The 22,712-nt window shown below is 38.9% G+C and overlaps 3 protein-coding genes and 1 pseudogene across 7 annotated transcripts in view; 2 read left to right on the top strand and 2 right to left on the bottom strand.

Annotated features, from left to right (window-relative positions):
* Positions 1-1,104, bottom strand: part of LOC6638890 — a 103,577-nt gene extending 102,473 nt beyond the window's left edge. The window contains exon 1 of the mRNA XM_002062508.4: positions 522-1,104. The gene's annotated coding sequence lies outside the window, so the exon portion shown is untranslated. The remainder of the gene's footprint in view (positions 1-521) is intronic.
* A 2,412-nt stretch (positions 1,105-3,516) lies between these two features.
* Positions 3,517-4,295, top strand: LOC26529910 (annotated as a pseudogene).
* A 555-nt stretch (positions 4,296-4,850) lies between these two features.
* Positions 4,851-22,712, top strand: part of LOC6638616 — a 59,766-nt gene continuing 41,904 nt past the window's right edge. For 3 of the 5 annotated variants that reach the window (XM_023181617.2, XM_023181616.2, XM_002062514.4), the window contains exons 1-6: positions 4,851-4,993; positions 16,513-17,222; positions 17,307-17,631; positions 18,513-18,732; positions 20,346-20,481; positions 21,937-22,221. In XM_023181617.2, the coding sequence (XP_023037385.1) occupies positions 16,574-17,222; positions 17,307-17,631; positions 18,513-18,732; positions 20,346-20,481; positions 21,937-22,221 (1,615 nt within the window). In that variant the 5' untranslated portion in view covers positions 4,851-4,993; positions 16,513-16,573. Of the gene's footprint in view, positions 4,994-11,571; positions 11,689-16,512; positions 17,223-17,306; positions 17,632-18,512; positions 18,733-20,345; positions 20,482-21,936; positions 22,222-22,712 lie in introns of those variants that run through there. The other 2 variants (XM_023181618.2, XM_023181615.2) reach the window with 2 other exon arrangements.
* On the bottom strand, positions 14,148-14,779 carry LOC6638615. The gene has a single exon (XM_002062513.3). The coding sequence runs from the start codon at positions 14,777-14,779 to the stop codon at positions 14,471-14,473; it is 309 nt and encodes a 102-aa protein (XP_002062549.2). The 3' UTR covers positions 14,148-14,470.

Here is a 22,712-nt window from a genome sequence, read left to right as displayed (position 1 = left end):
ATGACAATTTGACTTTTGAAAAAACCACAAGCAAATTGACAAGTTTAAAAAGGTTCACTGGCTAATTTTAGAACAAATTAATTCAAAGTTTTTGTCCATTAATTTTGTACACCTTTTCTAATTATTACAAAATAATACAATTATAAAAAGAGGTGATTTACAACTGAGTAGAATCAAGTAGTTTTTGTTAGATGAAGAAATATTTTTGGTTTAATAACTAACAAAAAACAAAAAATAAACGAAACATGAAGACAAGAAAGAAGAAAAGCTTTCTTCTAACTATGATATGCAAATTTGTTGATGATCATAAAAAGAAATGTTTTAAATGAATATATTATCGAATAAAAGAAGAAAGATTTAAAGTTCAGAGAGCTGACAATTTGGCTCATTAGCAGAGGTCGTCTCTCCTCATCTGCCCCCTTGGCCCATAAGTCCGGTTGAGACCGTTTTGGAGATTCTCACTCTTCTAATTCGACCGCTGTCAATTAAATAATCACGACTCGTTTTCATTTGGGGTTTACCTTTAGAAAAAAGCGTAGTTTCGATGATATTCCACTTAGCGAAGATGCTTGTCACTTGCTTTCTATTTGCCTTCTACTGCGTATATGATGTTGTATGCATTTGTGGTTAACAAACACACAAAAAAAAAGACGAAAAAAAAGTTTAAAAAAAAACAAACAGCAACAAAACAAGAAAATCGAAGAACTTGCTAGCCGTTTTCCCTCACTTTTCAATGAGATTTTTCTTTCTTTTTGCCTTTTGGTCTTGGCTTCTAGGTGCACTTCACTTCCACTGCGGGCTCTTGGTGGCTTAGTAATTATTTCAACCGCGGCTTAAAGCAAGCGCGACGTCAATTTGGACCAGAAAACGAAACGTAAGACATACACAAAAAACAGCACACAACAAAAAAAGAAACAAAAAAACACAACAAGAAAAACTAAAAAGAGTCCAAATGCAAATGGTAAGATAGACGAAATAGCCCGTATTTACGTTCGTTCTTCATTCAACCGTTCGTTCGCTCGTTCGATCGTTCGCTCGACGAAGACGAAGATGAAGATGAAGTAGAAGACCGGCGAGAGTTTCGGCGGCTCGGAAGAAGCTTACGCCACGACGTTCAACTTACGAATGACGATGGCCAAAACTGCGAACTGTTGGCCAGCTTCAAAACGCCAATTCGAAAAGCGTTCGAAACGCGAGCAAAGCTACAACGAATATCGAAAGAGAGACAGCAAGCATGAGAGAGCCAGGGAGAGCAAGTTCTCTCACAATGATCGAAGCGAGTTTGTGGCCTGAGTCTTTCGTTTCTTGTTGCTTTTTTTACAAAAGTTTAGTTGGCTATTGATTTATTGTTGAACAATAACTGTTTTCTGCATTGTTTGTTGAACTTGTTTCTAGCTTGACAATATGTTCTTGTTGGTTGACACACATCCCAGCAGTCAGCAGCAGCGGCCATCAGCTAGATAGCATTTGCTCTTAACCAACACACGAAAACTGATTAAAATTTATTTCTATTTGTCTTGTTATTATCTTAACTTTCGCTCACTGTTCCGCACACTTAGTTGATGATCTTTCGCTCACCGAAACTGTCTCTTTCTCTTTCGCTCTGTCTGTCAAACAAACGACACAAGAGAAAAACTTTTACTCTCTGTCTATCGCAATTATAGCGCTCTCACTGGATTTTTGCTCTGCTTACACCAGAAATTACCACATTAAGTTTTTCCTTTACTCACTACAGGTTTTGACTTCTTAACGGTTCGCCACTTAATACCCTCCAGCCTTCCCCCAGTCTTTACCTCTCTCCGCCCCCGGCTCGCCACCACTGCAATCTACCTTTGCTATATACTTTTATGAACTGGGTATATAAATTTTCCAGTTGAAAAGAAAGTATTGCTTCACAAAACAAATTCCCAATATATTCTGTGATCTAATATATGCATATATTTTTATCTATCTAAGTATAGTTTGTTTCATCATTTGGAAATTTCGATCAGTTTTCATTCGAATAATATTAGATGCCTTAGTATAAAATTATCCATTGAATGGACGTTTTGGTTAGGGTATTGACACCTCGGCACATCGGCAATTGTTGCGCCTCGCAGCCCTCTGGCTTTTTCTTCTTGAATTGCAGCTGTTATTGTCATTTTGCTTTTTGCCTTACTTCGCTTCTCTTGAAGTGTAAATTTCTGTGGTTTCCATGCAATTCTTTTTGGTCCCTTCTCTTTTATCCCTCCCTCCGCACTTCTTTTGTCTATCCTATTATCAATTATTGTCAGCATTGTCATTCTCCTTGCTGTTTAGTTAAATTTTCCCCGTACCAGTTGTAGCTCTTGTAGGGCTGCATTTTCAACCACAGCCACATACGACACCGCAGTCGTTGTTGCTGCTGTTGCAGTCGACTGGGAGATATGATCTGATTTACTGTATGTAGTTTTTTCGACTTGTTATTGTTGCTGCTGTCGTTTGTTAAATTTATTTACCATTTTTCTCAATTGGCATTTGAGTTCAACGGGTTTCGCTCGTGTGTCCCCACAGATTCGCAGGAATTTTCCTGTCCCACTTGTTAATAAGTTATTTCAGTTAATAAAAACTGCTTAAAGTTAATTGTCATTTTTTCAACTAAAGTTTGTTTCTTAAGCTTTGCAAGTGCACTTATCTACATGTAAAAAAAAACCCCTTAACAAATGTGTTGCATACTTTTTGGCATCAGATATAAAACGATATCAGAACATAAATGACAGGCGCAGAAATGCCAGGAAAAGATTGGCTATACATACATATTGTAATTAAAAATTGTTCATTGCAAAATCATCACAATGATCATGATAGGTATACATTTAATCACATTGTTAAAAGTCCAAATTATACGAAATACCATATCTAATGATCATTTTACGAAATGAATTAATCAATCTTATGGGGACGACTTTTGGTAATAATCATCCAATGTTGTCTATTTGATTTTTGGCAGAAGAAGAAATTCCTAATTACGTTGCAATGATATGTATTTATTGGCATGTAAAGTAAGCACTGTGATTTCTTCCAACCCTCCTGTCACAATTTCGGTTTGACTAATTACGAGAAGGGGGCGCAAAAAGTATGTGTGTGTGTGTGCGTTTTTTCTGTTTGGTTTGTGTACTTTGTCTGTCTAATTGCATTTGGAGCACTGGCAAACATGAAAGATTTTACAGGGGTTAGTAAAGTGTGGTTGGGGGTGCGACAGAAGGCTTATAATGAGCCAGCACCCGGTGGCAGTGGCGGTGGCGTTAATTTGTCTAGCAGATAGTAGCAGATGCAGAAGTTTTAAAATTATAGAGTATGTGAGGAAAATTAGATATGCCTGTTAATTGGTATTGTAGCTTTAGCGACCTAAATTCGCAAGGTAACCAAAAACATCGAACAAAACAAATAAATCGCAACACTTGCTTTTCCCTTTCTATCAAGCATGCATATTTTACAGTTTGCGTTACATATGTAAGTTTTGATACACAAAATCGAAGGAAATGGAATTAGGCTAACATGGTAATGCTCAGTGTGTTCGTAGTGGATGAAAAGACTTTGCCGAATTACATGAAATTAGTTTTCGGCTCTCTGGCCGGTATGGAAGCATCGTGTATAGTGCAGCCTTTGGATTTGGTGAAGACACGCATGCAGATATCGGGGGCGAGCGGGAAGGAGAATTCACGAGCTCCTTCGACTGCATTGCCAAGGTGTATACTACAGCCCGCATGGGTATCTATCAACTGGAGGTCGAGGCCTATCAGAATCGTTTCGAAAGACAACCCACTGTTTTGGCCAGCATAGGCATGGGAATGTTTGCTGGAGCCTGCGGCGCTATGATTGGCAACCCGGCTGAGGTGGCTTTCATGATGTCTGACAATCGTCTGCCGGAGGCTGAGCGTCGCATTTATAAGAATGTCGGTGACGCCCTTGTACGCATAGTGCGGGAGGAGTGTCTCTTTGTCTTTTGACGTGGCAGTAGCCAGCGAGGGCATATTGGTGCATATTTGTGCCAGCATGACATTGGGACTACTGACCACCATAGCATCCATGCCATTCGTTATGGCCAAGACGCGCATACATAATATGGTAGTGTTAGAGGGGGGGAAACCACAATATAGGGGTACAATTGATGTGCTCCTTAAGGTGATGCGGAATGAGGGTTTCTTGTCTTTGTGGAAGCACTTCACACCCTATTTATGCCTCATACAGTGTTTGCCTTCGTTTTCCTCGAGCAACTGAATAATGCGTACTTCAAATCCGTCCTGGGGGAATCAAATTGCAATTCCGGATTGTAAAATCCGATATATTATAACATATTCGCCAATCACACACAATTACACTATTTCAATATAGCATGCTACAATAAAAAAACAACAACAATTACATATCTTTTTAACAGACGCTCAGCAAAGACCCCTCGATCGTTTGATCGGTCGAGATCGGCGCGCTCAGCTGAGCTTATCAGTAGCCATCAGCCGGTTGCCGGCAGTCTCGCCAGTCAGTTGGTTTTGTGCCGAGCAATCGAGCGGTTCGTACTAGATGGTATGTGTATATATCTATGCCTAGGCGGCGATGCATTGTGTTTGCTCAAGTGAAAAAATCTGTTTGTAAGAGATCAGTCAGAGAATGAATCACTTAACAATTTCAGTTGAGCCGCCGCGGAAGTGTTAATTTAAATCTTAAATACTACAAATAAATCTCAGCTCTGAGTAAAAAAAAGTGAATCTTTGCATTGCTCTCTATCTCTCTCTTTCGAAGCAGATTTCCAGCAGTGGAACGTTTCTTTCTGTCGCCAAGGTTTTGTTTGTTCGGGTCGCGGTTGCCAGAGCCTTATAAATAAGGTCTCTGTCTTCATTTGGTTTTTTTTTTATTATTTTTTTTCTTTTTTTGGTTACGTTATAAATCAATAATTAAGTGAGAATTATTTATTGTGTGAATTAGTTGTGTTTTGGTTTCGGTATAAATTCAAGACAAACCGTTGGGACAGATAAAGGTAAGTCATAGAAACTCACAATCAACTTTTATTGATATAGTTATAAATATTTTCATGTTAGATTTATAATTCTTTAAATGATGAACATATCCAATGGCATCCCATTTTTTTTTTTCTGTGTAGTTTTGGTCCGATTCTTATCAAGGTTTGAATTATGGCTAACACTCACAAATGTACAGATTAGCTGAATCGATCGATTTAACAAAACGATCGATTGAATTTACTATTCAATTCAAATCTATAAAATAATAAAGTTAAATGACTCTAAATAAGGCGCATGTTTGCGGTTTTTCACTTACTCCGTGCTCTTTTTGGGTTTTGGTTTGTGGTATTCGCTGACGATTTCTCACATGCTGAGATGAAAATTGCTCTATCTTAATATTTCATCTTGTTGCATACACAAGTTTACACGGCTATTTATGGGGGAGGTATTACACAAAAGTGTCATAAATAAACTTAAAGCAATCCGGACAAGTGCAGTGTCATCCCCGATTCTTCTTCAGTCCCCTTCTTTATCCCTAAAGCACTTCTGTTCGAATTGCAGCTCGACAGGTGAAAAGTTTCGAGCGGGCGTGGAAGAAGGATAGTAGGTGTCGTTTTGTGGGTTATATTTGCCTATTTTATTTGTATTCAACTGATAATCTGAAAAACTGACGCTTTGAACGTGTATAAGTTATTATATTAGTGTTATTTGTTTGTTATGCATGAGATAAGATGACGTCGCACAGGGCCCTAGAACTCATTTTTAGCAATTAAAAGTTTTCGGTCTTGTTTGCATTTGACTTTGCCCAAGACCTGTTTGTAGCCGACGAGGGTGGTCACAAGAGTTTACACAACATTATTACAACTTTCGACTGCTGCCGTTTTACACGTGTGGACAACTTTGAAGGCCGCCCTCCTTGTCGCGCTCTCGCATCAGCTGACTTTGGTTAATTAAAGCAAACAAAATATGTTTAAATGTTTGGCGAAAGCTTAGCAGGAAGCAAAGCCTACCACTACATACATACATACATAGGTACCTGTAACACATTTTACAAACGTTCTCTCTATTTGATTTTATATTTATATAGAAAAATTTTGGGATAAATGAATAAATTTTTTTGTAGTCATTAAGTGCGCGAGTGAGTGTTCGGATGAGTGTTTGTAATTACTAAAATATTTCATGTGTGGCTGTAAAATTTAATTCGGTAAGCCAGAAACACAATTTTAATTTAATTAAAATGCCGCTGCATCTGCCTCTACCACCAACCGCTGCTGCCCCATTCATATAGATTACTCCCGCATTTTGTAATTGGTTTTGACTCAACTGGTTCGTTCGTAGGGAAGGCGAATGGCGATTTGGCTAGGTGGGGGAAGTAAACTTCTTTCATTAAAACGTTGCAAAATATTTTATTACCAGTTTTAATCGATTTAAACTTTTGATTTCACCGCTACTTTTTTTATATAAGTTTGTTTAAGCTAAAAATTCAAATTAGTCAGTATCAAATCAAAAACAAAAATGCTGCACAAGTCAATATGTAAATCGATTTGGCATAATGACAGATTGGCGAGTCGAATCATATGTGTAACCGTAACGTGTGCAATTTGTTGATTATTTAAATCTAATTACAACTAGAGCGTTGAAGGGAACGTCGAGCGGTCGTAGGAGGGTGGTAAGAAAAATACGCAAATTAAAATACAATGCAAAATGTGAATTGAAACTCAATAATTTAGTTAATGTTTGGTTAGAGCGATTAATGAGCAAATAATTGGCCAAAGGCACAACCGACATATGTATGTATATGTCAACAATCTGGCAAAAACGACAAACTGACAGCATAAATACACATTAATATTTATGTACATAGTCAATATAAATATAATGCTGAAACCACACAGATTGGCTTATCAGATGTTTCCCTCGATGGTGCAATACCCTTCTAATAAACCACATACAGTTTAATAATAAATGAATTATTTCTAAATAAACAATGAATTTCTTTTTCTTTCGACAATGCCACTTATTAAGAATTATTTGATCGATTTTCGTATACACATAAGAGTTTGAACGAGTCTCTTCAAAAATTTACATTAGGCAAAGGGAGAGTTAAGAAAAACTTTAGCACGAAAGTCTTGATGGTGTGGAGATACTTAAAGTTACCCTTTTTTATATGAATAATTTTGCAAATTGGAATGACAAAGCTATAGACAGCGTCTGTCACTACCGTCGTCGGCTGATGGCGACGGGCAGACAAGTTGCACGTGATCTCTAAGCACAGATGTTGTTTTTGTTGCTGTTGTTGTTGGTCTTATACACCCACACACACACACGCACACACGCACACACAGATGCATCAACAACTGGTTTAATAAGCTTGCTCTCGCATCGCATTCATCCAGCAACAGTCACATGACAACATTTGTATATACATATATCCAGTGAAATTTGCAACTTGCCAAAGGGTATATACATTTTTTGGATTACAACCGATGTACAGATTGTTACTGTCATATACGACGTATTAGTCTCAAACTTAAAGTTCCTAAAAATTCAACGATGACAGGAAAGTAATTTCGTAATTTTCGTGTGACTTGCAGGGTATCATCAGTGCAGAGCTTGAACTATAAAATGATAGTTGTGGCCGCCTCTGGATATTTATTAAATTTTTGTTTATCAAATGCAATTAACTAATAAGCAAATGGACAAAAATGAACAATAAAAAAACCCATTAAATGTGGTCAACTTGAAAATGATTTGAAATGATGCCGCATCATAGAGTGGTGTCGTCAATGTGGATGTGGTTGCGGTTGGTTGTGGTTGCTAGTGGATGTGAATGATGATTATGATGACGACGACGACGACGATGATGATGATGATGATGAATTATGCATTGGTTAATGGGCCAGGCGCACGCAAGCAGGGCCAAAGGTCAAGCGCCACATTTTTCGCGTTTTTATTTGTCACATGTGTGGACAAAAGATATAGAACACGACTGACGACTTTGCAAATAAAAACGCTCAGATAGCGCCGATGAGACTGCCCGATAAATTGGATCGCACAGTGGTTGCCGTTCGCTGAGTAATGTTTTGATTTCATTTTCACAAACTGGCAATCTCTTGGTGAAGCTCATTTTAGTTTCATAACAACACACGTTATCGGTTTCGATAGCTCTGTTAGTACAGCTGGTTTTAAATTGGTTTCAAAAGCTAATCCCATTGTGCTGCCTTCTATTGGGCTTTGCTGTACCATCTTATCGTCATCATCTTTTTTCAGATGCGTGTTCAGTCAGTCGTATAGAGTCAGTATAAAGAATAGCCAAAGATATAGAGAGAGATAGAAGTGGAGACAAAAGCAGAACTGCAATTTTCGAATTAAGACAATTGTCATACGGGAATTACAGAGCTCAATATATAGTTATATCTACATATATCACATCTCTCACATATGTGACCAAATCAAAAAAGCAGATATAAAGAATTGTTTCAATGCCCCATCTTAATATTCTCTTTTTTTCTCTCTCTCTCTCTCTCTGTGGGTGTGTGTGTGTGTGCGCAAATCAATGCCAAAAGCAATGCAAATTTGTTTTGTTGTCTTACAGCTGCCAAAAATAAATTGAATTTTAAATCAGCCAAAGGAAAAAGAAAGCAAATACAAATTGCTGTGTGTGCGTGTGTGTATCTGTGTGTGTAAGGCTATGCATGTGTATAAGTCCAAAACCTGGCAGCAACCTCAACAAATGTCATGAAATATTTAGATAAATAAAACAGTCAAAGAAAAAATAATCAGACAGAAGAATGGTAACTTCATGCCATATACATAGTTCAAGTGCCATCAAATTTGCATTGACTACATAACTACCCTTTCTTCCAGCTTATGCCCAAAACCCATGCCATGTTTTGATATTTTTACACATACATATACTACCCTCATGGCGTATACTTAACAGGGTGCTCTTAATTTTCTTGTTGATTTTATTTAAAATAGTGTCGATGAAATTTGATTTTTAACACTAATTGAACAAGAAAAATGTTTGACTTATGTATCGATTGTTTTAAAACTATTAGTTGTTAATTGCTCTATATAATTTTTTTGAGGTCATGTTAACCGTTTTGTAGAACATTGACGGTCAAAGGGTATTTAAAATTTAAATATGGCACTGGCCTCAAAACGCAACAGTCCGAGAGTCAGAGTCGGGTTTTCTTTTGTCTTCGTTTCTGATTGTTTGTTTGTTTTAGGTTTCTTTTTGTGGACTTCTTTGACCGAGGAGCGCCTTAAACTTACCCTTACCTTTACCCATACCCTTACCCTCTGCCTCCTTTTCATTTTCTAAAGGGACAGCAGCAGCTGCCTCCGTGTGGCATATCAACTGAACGAACGGTAATTTTCCAATTGACGCCTATTATGGTTAATCGTAGCAGTGACCTAAGTCCAGACTAAACTTAAACTAATAATGTGAACAGTTTAATGGCCAAGCCGCAACAAATCGTCGGATACACAGACATTGACACAGACAGAGAGCCAGACATAGACCCACCCAAGACCCAGAACCGCTACAAGACCACACAATGGTCTTTCTCTCTCTCTCTCTCTCTCTTTCTGTCTCTCTTTCTCTTCATCTCTTTCTGGTTGTATGTGTGTATTGACAAGGTGTGTGTGTGTGTGTGTTTCTATTGTTGTTGTTGCTTAGCACGCTAACTAACTAGACGCTCGGGTCGCTGCTGCTGTTGCCTCAGTTGACGCACTCTCCTCAATTGCTTTAACATTTACTTTGGCTCTGGCTTTAGTCGAACCGCGTAGGTCAAAGCAAGTGGATTAATACGCTGCTCGTGTGTGTGTGTGTGTGCGGGTGCGTGTGCGTGCGTATGTGTCAACCCGTTCAATGAAGTTTTCATTATCCTGGACAAGCAATTAGCACGTCACTGGCCTCGTCTGCCTCAAAGAATACCCTTTTGACCTGCTGATAACCCCTTCGGGCTCTGAGCCGTTTTCAGGTTTAATCAAGCCAGTGTCCTGTCAGTCAGTCAGTCGGACGATAGTCGATACTATTGGCCTGTATTTCAATAGGATCCTGGGATTTTCACGCAAATGCTATCCTTAAATCGCCTTGGTTTTTCTTTTTTCTGTTTTTTTTTTTTTTTTGTCTGTGTTGCTCCTTTTGGGGCCGGTTTTCTCGTTGTGATTTCGGTTTGTTCTGGTTTGGTTTGTGTTTCGTGACTTGAGTGAAGGCAAAAGTTGATTCATCAGCCGCAGGATACTTGTATGTGTGTGTGAGCTTCGTCAGCAGAAATAAAATAGTGAAAATATAAAAACACAATACCATTGCAATGGCATATCCTTGAAGCTCACACACACACACTTACACCCACAAGTTCAGTCACGCAAAACGCCAACGCGAGTGCACTTTGACCTCATTTTGGGCAACGCTATTATACAGTTTCAGTTCGAGTGTTTGTGTGTGTGCCAGTGTGTGTGTGTGCATATGTGTAATATACATACATATATAGATAATCGGATACATATACATATGTGCGTTGCCCAGCTCCTTTAACGATTTAAGCATGTTAGTCGTAGTCGTGTGTGTGTATTTGGAAGTTCAGGAAGCGAATTAAATCAATAAGTTGGCAGCATATCATCAATTAAAGAGGATGAACCACTTGTCTTCTTTACTGCCCTCTTCTCCCCTTTTCCGTGAAATAAATTTATAGAAAGTTTCGCAATTACCACTTAAATTTGTAAAAATTGCCAGTAATTAAGCCATTTTTGGTCAGTTCATAAAAAAATAAACCAGTTCTTCCAATTTTCCCCATTGCCTTTCCCTTCTACAACCAAAGGATAAAAACATTTTCAATTGAATTAATGAAAAAACACGCACAGAAGGAACATGAAAAGAATAAAATGAAAACGAAAACCAAAATGGAAATAAAAATTCATATTAACCAATGCAAATAAAATGAAACAGAAATCTGCATATTAACATGATAATTTTTAACTAATAAAAATAATAAGCACATTTAACATACACTTATACATATATGTATATAGATATGTACATGCATATGTATATTTATCGAAATCGGATTGGAAATGGCAAATTAAATGTATATAAACCTATATAAATTAGGCCAATTAGGGCAATAATACAGATTTTAATGAAAATTATTATGAATAAAGTTATACAATAATTATTGTATGTGTGTGTGTGTTAATATTATTTAAATGAATGCTTGCCCATTCTTAATGCCAAACATCAAAGTTAATCAGAAATGAGAAATGAATATTTCAACAAAAATATGTACTCTATGAAGAAATGACTGATTTAACAGAAATATGTTGTTATGGCTAAAAGGCTAATGTTGACTTTTACTCGACTATCAACATATTCTCGCCGGTACGAAAATACCCTTTCCTTTCTGCAAGTACTCTAGTACATATATCAACAAATGCTACAAGTGCTATTATCTGATCCAAATTATCTAACACAAAGTTTGGTTTGTAAATACATAGATAAACAGATAATAATTTAAGCACGCGAATTGATCATTGACGATCGAAAATCGAATGTTAATAAAGTGTTGAAGTCATTGAATTATTGTGTGTGAAAAAGTATAAACTTTATAATAAATTACCAAAATAGTCAATTTTCGACGGCAACCGCAATCAACAGGCGTCTGTGTGAGCTCCAAAAGTGATGACATGCCACATATTAGCAATACGGGTAAGAGTTGTGAGAGTGGGCAGGGCGGGGGCGGGGGCTGTGGCGGAGCTGGTCTGCAGCACATAAATATTTTCATTTCGAAATAATAAAGAAGCTGAATTAAAATGCCTGACACGTTGGCATCATTAAAATGTACTCCAAAATGAAATTTGCATAATTCTTTGGGTGGGCTGAACGAAGACAAGAGGGAGGATCGGTGGCGCAAGGAGGAGCAACTTGGGCCTATGCCAATGCACTCGATGTCAGTGAGTCTGTCAAAGGCAACAGTAAAAGCAAACACAAACAACTTTATTACAAAAGCAACAAGCAAAAGCAGTGCAAGCAAATTAAACAATAATTATTTATAACAATAACAAAAGAGCAGACAATTATGAATGCATATATGTAGGTGGGGGGGGAGAAGGAAAAGGCAGGCAGTGGGGAGCGAAGAGTGAAAGTAAGCCAGTTGGAAACTCAGTCAAGTTGGGCTCAACGAGCCGTGTAAATTTCATTTAATATTCTAAACGCGCAGTGTTGTTCTAATGTTACTTTCTCTCTGTCTCTCTCTCTCTTTCGTTCTCGCTCTGTGTTTGTGTGTGCCTTTGCATAAAGTTTTGCAAAATATATTAACATTTTGAGTTTAGTTTAAGTGAATAGTTTTCAGTTCGACAACGGAACTAGCATTAAATCATTTTTAAAGTGCCTCGAATATAATTTAATTCGCAAGACGAGATATGTTCATACATTATTGTTGCCTTATTTATGCAATGACGGCAAGATGAGACGACAATATAGTGTAGTTAACAGTGAAACCAAAGCAACAACGATAGAAAAATTTTAATCCCAACGTTGAACGAAAACATCAGTTCGAAAAATATTGATTGAATCTTATGTATGAGGCAAGCATTGGAATTGAGGCAGGTGTACATTATGGAGGCGTTTTCACTGTATTTTTGTGCTTGGTATTTGTCTGTGTCTAGTGAAGCATAATGGCAAAATGCCTTTGGCACTTGTGTAGCTTGTTCTCAGTTTCAGTTCCTGTCTCCTACGCTGCCTCTTTCCTTAACCATATCTATCCATCTATCTCTCTCACTATCTCTCTACCTCTCCTTCGCTTTGTCTTTCCTAACTATAGTGCCCTGGGTCTGGGTATGTATGTATGTGTTTCCTTTTGTCTTGATGTTGCCGCCCACGTAGTTAGCAGCGGCGCTTTATGCGTTCATTCATGCATCGTGACTTCTATTGGAGCACAAATACATATATGGATATAGCTCATATGAATTCACACTCTATCCTCTGTGTGTGTATGTCTATGTGAGGCCGTGACACCATAGCTAGCAATAACAACAACAATGGCAGCAGCAGCTAAAGCAAACGCAATGGCAAATGGCAGCGTCGTCGTCGTCACTTAATATACAAATTTCAGTAAATATTTATACATACACATACACACATTGACACACACACTAACACTCACAGATAAACGACGACGCTGCTGCCTTGGCACTGCAAATGCCGTCAGTTCTTGTGCTTCTCTCCCCGCTTTCTTTCTCACACTGTATTTCCTCTTACCCTTAGGCAACAATTCGTTCAATTTCATGCAATCAAGTTATTTTAATTCATTACGCTTACGCGACCAACACTTGGGAGACATGCAACAATACAAGGCAACATGAGAGGCAACAATAATGCCTCTGTCTCTGTCTCTACAACCGCCTTCTGTTCCCCAAACCTACATTGAACACAAAAATCTCCTGGCAAATGCAGTTTTGTCTGACATTTTCCATGGGTGTATGCTTGTGTTTTGATATTGGTGTGCACGTTGTGAGTGTGTGTGTGTGTAGTTATTTGCATGTGTTTATACTACAAGGACAAAGCAAGGAGATGGAGGGGAGGAGAAAGGAGCAACACGCACTACTATCAAAATGTCAGACATCTGTCATTTAATTTAATTTGACTTCACTTGCTTTCATTTGCTTTTCCTCCCTCCTCACCCGGTTACCGAGCAGCGTAGATTCTCCGCTTTTACCCCGACTTTCTTTTTGTGCTTTGCTGTTTTTTGCCTTCCTTTCCTTTTTTTGTCGCGCGATGGCGTCGACGATGTCAAGCAAATAACGTGTAATTTTAGTGGGGCTGTCGCAAGGGGTGTTATGGGCAAAGGGGGTAGAGATTTGTCGTTGCTGTTCTCTGCCGTTATTACAGTGTTTGTTATAGGTGTTGTTGTTATTCTTATTCTTGTGCAGCGTACGCGAGCTCAATTTAAAAACGCTTTTTTCCATTGGCAGTGAAAATTGAAAAGAGGAGGAAAGAAGAAGAGTGCACCCATTGCATATCATCTCTCAAGTGCATCGACAAGGCTGTACACTTGGCAACACTATTATAAAATTATTTTTATGGATGTTCTACAAGTATTGCTACAAGCTTAGATAACATTAACCAAAGCAAAGTAAATAAATCAAACAAACATTTTAATTCGATTGCATATAAGATTATATATATTTTCCATTGATCTCTCAGAATTCTTAATTAAACCATTTTAACATCTTTTCCTATGAAAAAAAGATTCATTCTATCTGCCCTAAAAAGTATACTATGATTTATCCAAGTAAATTACATTGCCGTTTTTTCTTTTCTTGCTCCACTCCTCTTATTTTAGTTAGTATAGAATGTATGTGTTTCTGTGTGTGTGATTTGCATATAAAATTTGATTTCGCAAAAAGGCAATAAATATGTTATAAGTTGAGCTAAGCTAAAGTTTGTATATGTATATAAAAGTAAACTGGGAGTAATTTGGTTCTTAGTCTCAGGATGATGACGATGAGTGTAGTCGCTTGATTTGCTTGTTCCGCTTAGCAATGGCTTTAAGCTGCTTGTAGCGATGTTTCAGCTGTTGTTGAAGGTCTCGCTTGAACTGCTTCTCCCGATTTAGTATCTGCAAGTCCTCGTAACTGCATGTGGTCAAACGTTGTTTTATTAACGATATCAATTCACTGGTCAATTGTATTTTAGTTTTTGAAACACGTGCATACTGTCGTTGCCGTCGTCGTAGTTCCTCCCGATGCAGGAACAAGGCGTAGGCGGTGGACGACGATGATGATGATGATGATGCCATGACAATTAATGGTAGACTACATGACTGATGAAGAAGTATAGCCATTTATATACCAAATAATGCGTATTTGAAACAGGTAAATTCGCCATTATTAGGTAACAGTTCTTTTTGGAGGTACCTGTAAATGAAAAGGGATGCCTTGTGGCTTTCCGCATTTTCAGGCAAGAAGATCACATAGCAGGTAACTGGAGCCATAATGTAATTAAACTTTACCATTTGGCTAAAAAAAACCCAAATACGAAATAACAAGAGACCTGATTTGTGTAACACAGGCAACGTCTTTATTGCCTAATCTAGGCATTAGGAAAAACGCCAATAATTATTGCCAAGATTTGAATCCTTTCTTGCTCTCTCTCTCTCTCTCTCTCTATCTATCTATATTCCTTTTTGTATGGGTCTGTGTTTGAGGTTTATTAATTTGCATGAACTCTGACACTGCTCATTTTTCATGCTGGTCGACACCCAGCCAAAACCACAATTAAAAATTGCTTATGAACAGAAAACGATGTTGGAAACTGGCCAAAATCATGCACCACAAACATGCATGGGTATAGTCCATGGGGGTCCAATACATCCTCTGATAAATCCCCAAATATGCAGATTACTGCATTTGCAATCAAATCTCGAATGGAACATGAGAGTGACTAATTTGTGAAAATATCATATTAAAGGTAGTCGTCTGCCCCCCGCCTTTGCTTTAATGTTTTTTTTGGATGGTTAGGTTGCTCGTTATGCAAAACTTACAAAGTTCTTGCATGAGGAAAACTTAATTTCCTATTTCCTCAATTTTTTTAAAGGGCATGAACGTTGGGGGTGAAGGGTGTGCTTGGGTGCTGGGGTGGAGAATGGCGAATGAAAGTTTCCTTTAGTTAGCAGTATAAACTGTGCGCATCATTATTTTGAAATTTTTGACACTTTTTTCCGACAATAGAGAGAAAAAGCGAGAGAATAGGATGACGGGGGTGAAGAAGCTAAGCTAAGCTACTTGTAAATCAACTCAAGCTCAAGCTCAAACTGATGCTGAAGCTGAAACTGCGTCTTGTGTGTCACATTTCCGGCGGAAGTGTAAGCACAAAAGTTCGTTTTGCGTTAAATGCCATCACCAAAGAATAAGCTGAAGAAGAAGAAATAGTAGAAATGCAGCGTTGTCGCTCCATTTTCTTAGCACAAGACCAAGAACAAGCAGAGAGAGAGAGAGACATTGACTGATGATGATGAGCATGATGATGTAAATGGGATTTTAGTGCGGCATGACAATAGTAAACTGCTTTCGGCACACACACACACATCAGAAGGAGACTTCTAACAAAGTAGCTGAAATCATAAGCTGTGATAGCGTCCCCTTCCAATTTCTTTACTTTGCTTTTTCTGCTCTGATGCTTGTGATGTGACATGCCCGTAAATTGCCTTGGTAAATTTATAGTGCAATTACAACAATTCTAATGAAAAGGAAAAGGAGTACAACAAAAAATGGGAAATTATAGCGGCTTTCTCTTTTGTTGTGTGTTTTCATTGGTTGTGTTTGTGTTGTTGTGGTACACGATATTAGTCAGGAAAATGATTATCCAACACTGGCAGGCGTTGTTACCTCCTCCCGGAAAAATAGCCTTTCTTTAATACAGCAAAAATTCATAATTTTTTTTCACTTTAACAGATTTAAATGATTAACACATTGTCCATATTTTTATCACATTTACATTTTCGTCACTTTTAATTCATTTTGTCGTTTGCAGCAACCACGAAGCAGGAAGACATAGTAATCAGTTTCCTGCCATCTTATCAGCTAGCCTCGCCATGGCAGTCACTCTGCCTCAGCTTATGCCATTGCTGGTAATGTGTCTTTCTAGTGGTGGTGGTGGTGGTGCTGCTGCAGCTTTAAGCTTGCCGAATGGAACCTCGGGCGTTGGTCTAACAGAACGCTCGGCGTCTGGCAATTTAAACTCACCCATTCTAGGCGGAAGCTTGGGTGGCGTCGGTGTTTTGCCTAGCAGCGGCGGTGGCATCAATATAAGCAGCGTCGTTAGCGGTGGTGCCAGCGGCTTGCCATCTAGTAGCAGCAATCCTGGCGGTCTGCAGGCGAACAGCGAACAAACTGGAGTGGCAGGTGGTAGCGGCTTAAGTGGTAACAGTCTCGGCTCCAATATCATTAATGGTGGCATTGCTGGTAGCATCGGCGGAGGCGTTGGTGGTGGCATAGGCGGCGCTGGCAGCAGCAACAACAACTCAAACCTGGCCATTAACCAAGGCGGCAACAAAGAGAAGATCTATGAGAAGTGCACGGGTCCTGGGGATCCTGGGCCATGTAAACAATATATATACAAATGGCGTTATGAACCCACAACAAATGCCTGCGACACATTTATTTGGGGGGGATGCGATGGCAATCCACACAATCGATTTAGCACCGAGGCGGAATGTCTTTTCCATTGCATTGGAATGCCACGTAAGAGTGTTCGCTTCCTTTCTGTTATCGTTTTTCTTCTGTCACACGCACTCAACTTGAACTGCATTCAACTTCATTTTGCAGACACTTTACCGCCGTTCCTGCAATCGACTACCCGCGAGCCGAGCACCACAGAAATCTCAATGGCTGCAGCTGCCTCACCCTTCACACCAGGGCCAGGAGGAGGGCCAGGACAGCTGGGTGACGGCACCGGGATGGTTGGCGGCGCTGTAGGTGAACTGGGGGGCGTTGGTGCCGAGGGGTCTGAGGGTACCACCCCGGTGCCCATTGAACAACGCGGCCCAGAGCTAACGTTCGCCGAAACGGGTCAGGAAAAGACCTTCGTTTTCGCTAAAAACAACACGTTCATCCAAATGGACGGCGACATCATACAGACATTTCAATTAAGGTGAGTGGGTTGAGCTGAGCTAAGTGGTCAGGTGGTCAGGTAGCCGGGTGTCCTTCTCCATGCTTTGACCAGTCACACTTACCTCAATTTCGTTTCGTTGGTCTTTTGCATCTTTCATAGCTTGGACAAAAAGCAGCACAACAAACTCACTGAAGAGTGGTGGACATTCCGCGTCATTTGGCAGATTGTTGGCTTTTTAGCTTATATCCTGACATTCGATGTTATTTAACACTAGCGATCCAGCAATTTTTATTTCAAAATTTCATTTCTGAAACCTACTATGAGTAAATGCTGAAATTCTGCTATTTGCAGTTTGAAATTTTTTCACACAGATAAATTGCTAGATTTTCCTTTTGATTGCTTGTTCGTTTATTTTTTTGTGGCCATCATAGTGTTAAGGCCCAGTTACTGGGGCAATTAGTTAACATGACGCGCTGATGCCTTTATCCATTTTGCTTTGCTTGCCTTGGTGCTTCTGGATCTCGTTCTAGTTCACGGTTTCGTTCTGTCCTCTTGGTTCAAACTTAATTTTCTGTTCAATTTGCAGAACTAAGTTGACCCGAAATGAAATTTAAAATTCAACTTTTTGGTAAAAAGCATTCCGAAATTTGCATATTAAATTAAGATAAAGACAGAAAAAATAAATTTTATAAATACAGGACAGAGACAGGACATACACACACACACACACACACATCCTCTCACACACGCATACGTACACTTACTAGACAGCAAAATGAAATTAAACATAACTTTACTTCTTTTAACATTTTTGTTGGCTGTGGTTGAGGAGTCCTTCACCAGTGTCCTTTAGTTTTAATTGTTACCCCAAAGTTGTAAATTAAAATTATTTTCTCTTTCTCTATCTTTTTCTTTCCTAGACTCTGTCGTGAGATTTCATTTCAATTCAAAACTCGCCTACCGCATGGCCTTCTGGTATATCACAATGTTAAAAATCCGGATCGCATTAATTTGGATCCCTATGCACTCTATGTGATTGTCGAGAAGGGCCAACTGAAGGTGGTTCATGTCTTTGGCAAGCATTCAACGAGTGTCACTGTGGGTGAGAGCTTAAATCGAGATGAATGGCACAGCGTAATGGTGAGTATGAGTGTTCGGAACCTTAACCATCCCTTCGAGCAACCAGGACCAGCAACAGCAACACCAAAACAACAGCTTCAAAGAAAGTGCCTTTTCTATCCCCCTGCTCTCTCTCCCTCTTCGTTCCCATTACCTTTCAAGTTTTCACTCTTCCCCGTTCTAGAGTTTTTGCTTCATTCTGGTGTGTGTGTTCTTTGCTGGTATTGTTTGTGTGATGCCTGTAAACTGCAGTTGATGTTTGAAGTGCTCACTTGTCTATTCGGGTTTTCCCATTCGGTTTTTATTGTTGTTGCTCTAGCAAATGGGTATGCCAAGTTTTTTACTTTGTGTGCCTTGGCCTAGGTAGCAAAATGTGACGATAGATGATGAAACGACCAGGAAGAATGAAAGTTGAAAATACACAAACACAAATTAGCATGGGAGCCGTTTAAGCCATAGGCGTTGCCTCAGTTATTTCCTCATTGATTGAAATCAATGATGATGAGATTCAGAGATATGTAAGTATATAACACGATCATACCCGTTAGCAGAAAGGGTTATTGAGACGTCATGCAAGGAGAGGCAGTTGAGCTTAAGGTTCTATGAAAATTAAATTTTAATCGGAATTAGATGAAGTATTTCTGTTAAATGTTGGACTGTGGAAAAACGACTCTTTTTCATAATAATAGTTAGTCCTGTTAAATAGTGTGTAAGAAGTTCGTTCGAGCCAAGGGAGCAGAGGTTCTATGTTTTAGCCAACTAGGGTCCACAACTAGACTCTAAACATTAGCATGCACATGCGTTGCAGTAGCAGCAGCAGCTTCAAGTAAGCAATTAGCAAGATTGCAATGCGAAATGAGAGGTTTTTCCAACTCTGTCCCTTCACTCTCTCTCTCTCTCTCGCTCTCTCTCTCTCTCTGTTAGTCTAGCTCTGTCTCTTTGCAAGTAAAGTAAATTTGGAGTGTGTGTAAAACGCTTTATCAAACTTTTATAACAAAAGCGGCCAAGTTGATTTATGTTCAACTTTGTTAACTCACCTAGAGCAGACCTCCAGAAGCAACGTCAGCATCATCATCATCAATAACAGCAGCAGCAGCAACAGCAGGAGCAGCAGTTTTCATATTTAAAACAAACATATCCACACTACTAATCACACACACACACACACACAGACAGACTCTCATAAATAACACGCAAATTCCTAATGAATTTCAGCTGATCCCTGCAATGTGCCTGCTTCTCTATACATTTCGCAATTCATTTTCCATAGATTTTTCTCATGTACAACAGAAGCAGCAGCAACAACACCGACACCAACAACACCGCCAGGCAACAACAACAATAACAACAACAAATTTATCGCTCCAAACTTGCAACAACTTCAATTCTGGGCAAAAACGCATAAATTCATAAATTTTTATCATTTGTCTGTTTGGTTTTTGGAGCCACGCCCACGCACAAGCTAGCTGCTAGGTTTATTGGTTTTATGCTCCATATCACTATTTCTTTCTTTCTCGCTTACCCACACATTCAACCTGTATCTTTTATCTCTTTCTGCCCCTCGCTCTCTCTCTCTCTTTTTCTCTGTATATGTATATATATATATATATACATATATATACGTATGGGTGCAGGTGCGCATCGATGTCCATGGCGCAAGATTAATTGCACGCGTCGACAATAGTCAGGAGGAGGTCTATCTGAAAGGTCTGAATCACGAATACAACTACGGCGTCTCCACGAATTTGCCATCGGTTGTATTGGTTGGAGGTGAGTAGTAGTGCCAAATCCAAATCAATTGTACCCTTTCCTCTCCTTTTTTCATTCAGCCCTCTATTCTCCCCTAAGTCCCTACTATTATCCCTATCTCTATTTAAGGCAAGACTCTTGAATATATGCATCGCATTCTGCACTAACGAAAAAGAGGTAGAGAATGTAAGGCCTGAACACCATCGCCCACAAATCTAGTAAACATTACGAATTTTTAGTGCCCTAAACTATTTAAGACTTTGACTTTTATAACTTTCTGGAAAAATCATTACGGATCAAAAATTGTATGGTTAAAGATTAATTGGATATTAACTGAGATTCCAATTTAAACGATCTTGACAAAGTTAACTTAGAACAGAACAGAACCAGCCTGAGCATTTTTCCTTAGGTTAGTTAAATATTTATTTCATATGCATATTTTCCATTTTGCAAAGGGTATGTAAAAAATGCTTTAAAAAAGAATTAAAAAATTTGCTACAGAAAATCTGAAAATGAAAACTGGAAATCGAATTTTCGTAGTCAGCGGCAAACTGCAACTACATTTTGCTCATTTGCCATTGAATCAAGGTAGAACTGGTAGAGTGTGTGTATGTTAATGTGTGATGTGTTGTATGTAGCTGTGACTTTGAAAGCTGCTTTTGTGCCATAGTTGAAAATTTAATTATTTGACGTACCTGAAAAGCAACTGAGTATACAGAAAAAAAGGCTCTAGATCCTGAGTTTGGCCCCCAACTAGAAAATAGAACATTGATTGCACTGAGCTGTGTACATTGATTTTGCATCGTTGTTTCCCCCCTTCTATCACCAACGAAGGAAAAAAGAGTCCGAAATGTTGCAAAAATATGCTATAAAGTCAGAGTAGCACAAGTTAAATAAGTAAAAATGAAGCAAACGCAAAATCAATTGCCTTACTATTTAATCAGAAAATTTTCCTCAAAACAAGAAACAAAGGCAAAGCCAGGCGGCCCATATCAGTCTGGGCCAGGCGGCCCATATCAGTATGGGCCAGGCCAATAAATGACAGCAAATTCATATCGTATCCGTACAGAGTGGAGAAGGCAACTTGAAAGGTTTCATAATCATAAGATTAAATGGGTCAAGTCAAGTGCAGAAACACTTGCACATATTAACTTTTGTGCTTGCCCTCGCTGATTTTTAGACAATTGCTCAGTAAATTCAATGAAAGGCCTTTTAGAAGCAAATAATCTATGGTAAATAGAAAATTTTCATTTTCATTTTTATTTTCTTTCTCCCTCTCTCTCTCTTTGTCGTTTGGCAACTTTTTAATCCATAATTTAGCCGAGTAAAATTGTGTTTCATTTAGTTTTTTTATCATCATAATTTTTTGTTTGTTTTAAATCCTTTTAGCCGTAACTAAATATTTTCTTCTGTTAATTAACTTTATGAGCAAATATTAAATAAATTTTCCTTATCCCCTTTTTGCCGTTCGTTTAGGTCTGTCGTCGGAGGAGAAGCTACACGGCGTCAAATACATCACCGAATCCTTTGTCGGCTGCATCCGCAACATTGTGCTAAGCTCGGGCAAGGCAGCCTCTGATCTACTACCCATTGTCCCTTTGGTGGCCACCAAGCATGAGAATGTCAACGAGGGCTGTTCCGATATGTGCGACTCTCGACATAATCTGTGCTTTGTCGGCTCACGATGCATCAACCACTATGGTGGCATCTCGTGCGATTGTTTTGGCACCCACTATGAGGGCGAACACTGCGACATATACAGTGAGTAGTATCTCCAACTAGCAGAAGGGTTCTCAATCCTCCTGCCTGTTTTCTCAGCAGTGTGTATATTGGGGGTAGGAGGGATTGTTACGCCATTTTGTTTTAATTATAAACTATGTTTGTTTGCTTGCGGTTAGCCGCCGCCCGTCGCTTGGACATTGCAGTTTTAAACACGCTAATGACCTGACCATAAATTATGCAAACTAGTGTTTGACTTTTTGACTGTCGGCAAAATGTGCGCAAAATTAGTTTGTTGAGCTTACAATACATACTTATATACATATATTTATATATAGACTGTCCGAACCCCAACTCAACCCGTATACATGTCCGTTCGGCATTTAGTTAATGACATAAAGCCAATTTTAGGCTCCCGACCCACCGACCTACTCACTCTATCGCCATAATCCCAATTAAGTCACGCGAGGCCATTAAAAATGCAAAGCCATTAAAAATTGAGCAGGTCGTTTATGTTTTTTGACATTTGACTC

This window comes from Drosophila willistoni, assembly GCF_018902025.1.
Source record: "Drosophila willistoni isolate 14030-0811.24 chromosome XR unlocalized genomic scaffold, UCI_dwil_1.1 Seg144, whole genome shotgun sequence".
Taxonomy (NCBI): domain Eukaryota; kingdom Metazoa; phylum Arthropoda; class Insecta; order Diptera; family Drosophilidae; genus Drosophila; species Drosophila willistoni.
Note: the sequence above shows the minus strand (reverse complement) of the source record. Positions and strands in the feature narration are given on the sequence as shown.

Coding starts and splice junctions, on each gene's coding strand:
- LOC6638615 (XM_002062513.3), bottom strand. CDS start 14,779: ATGGCATCATCATCATCATCATCGTCGTCCACCGCCTACGCCTTGTTC.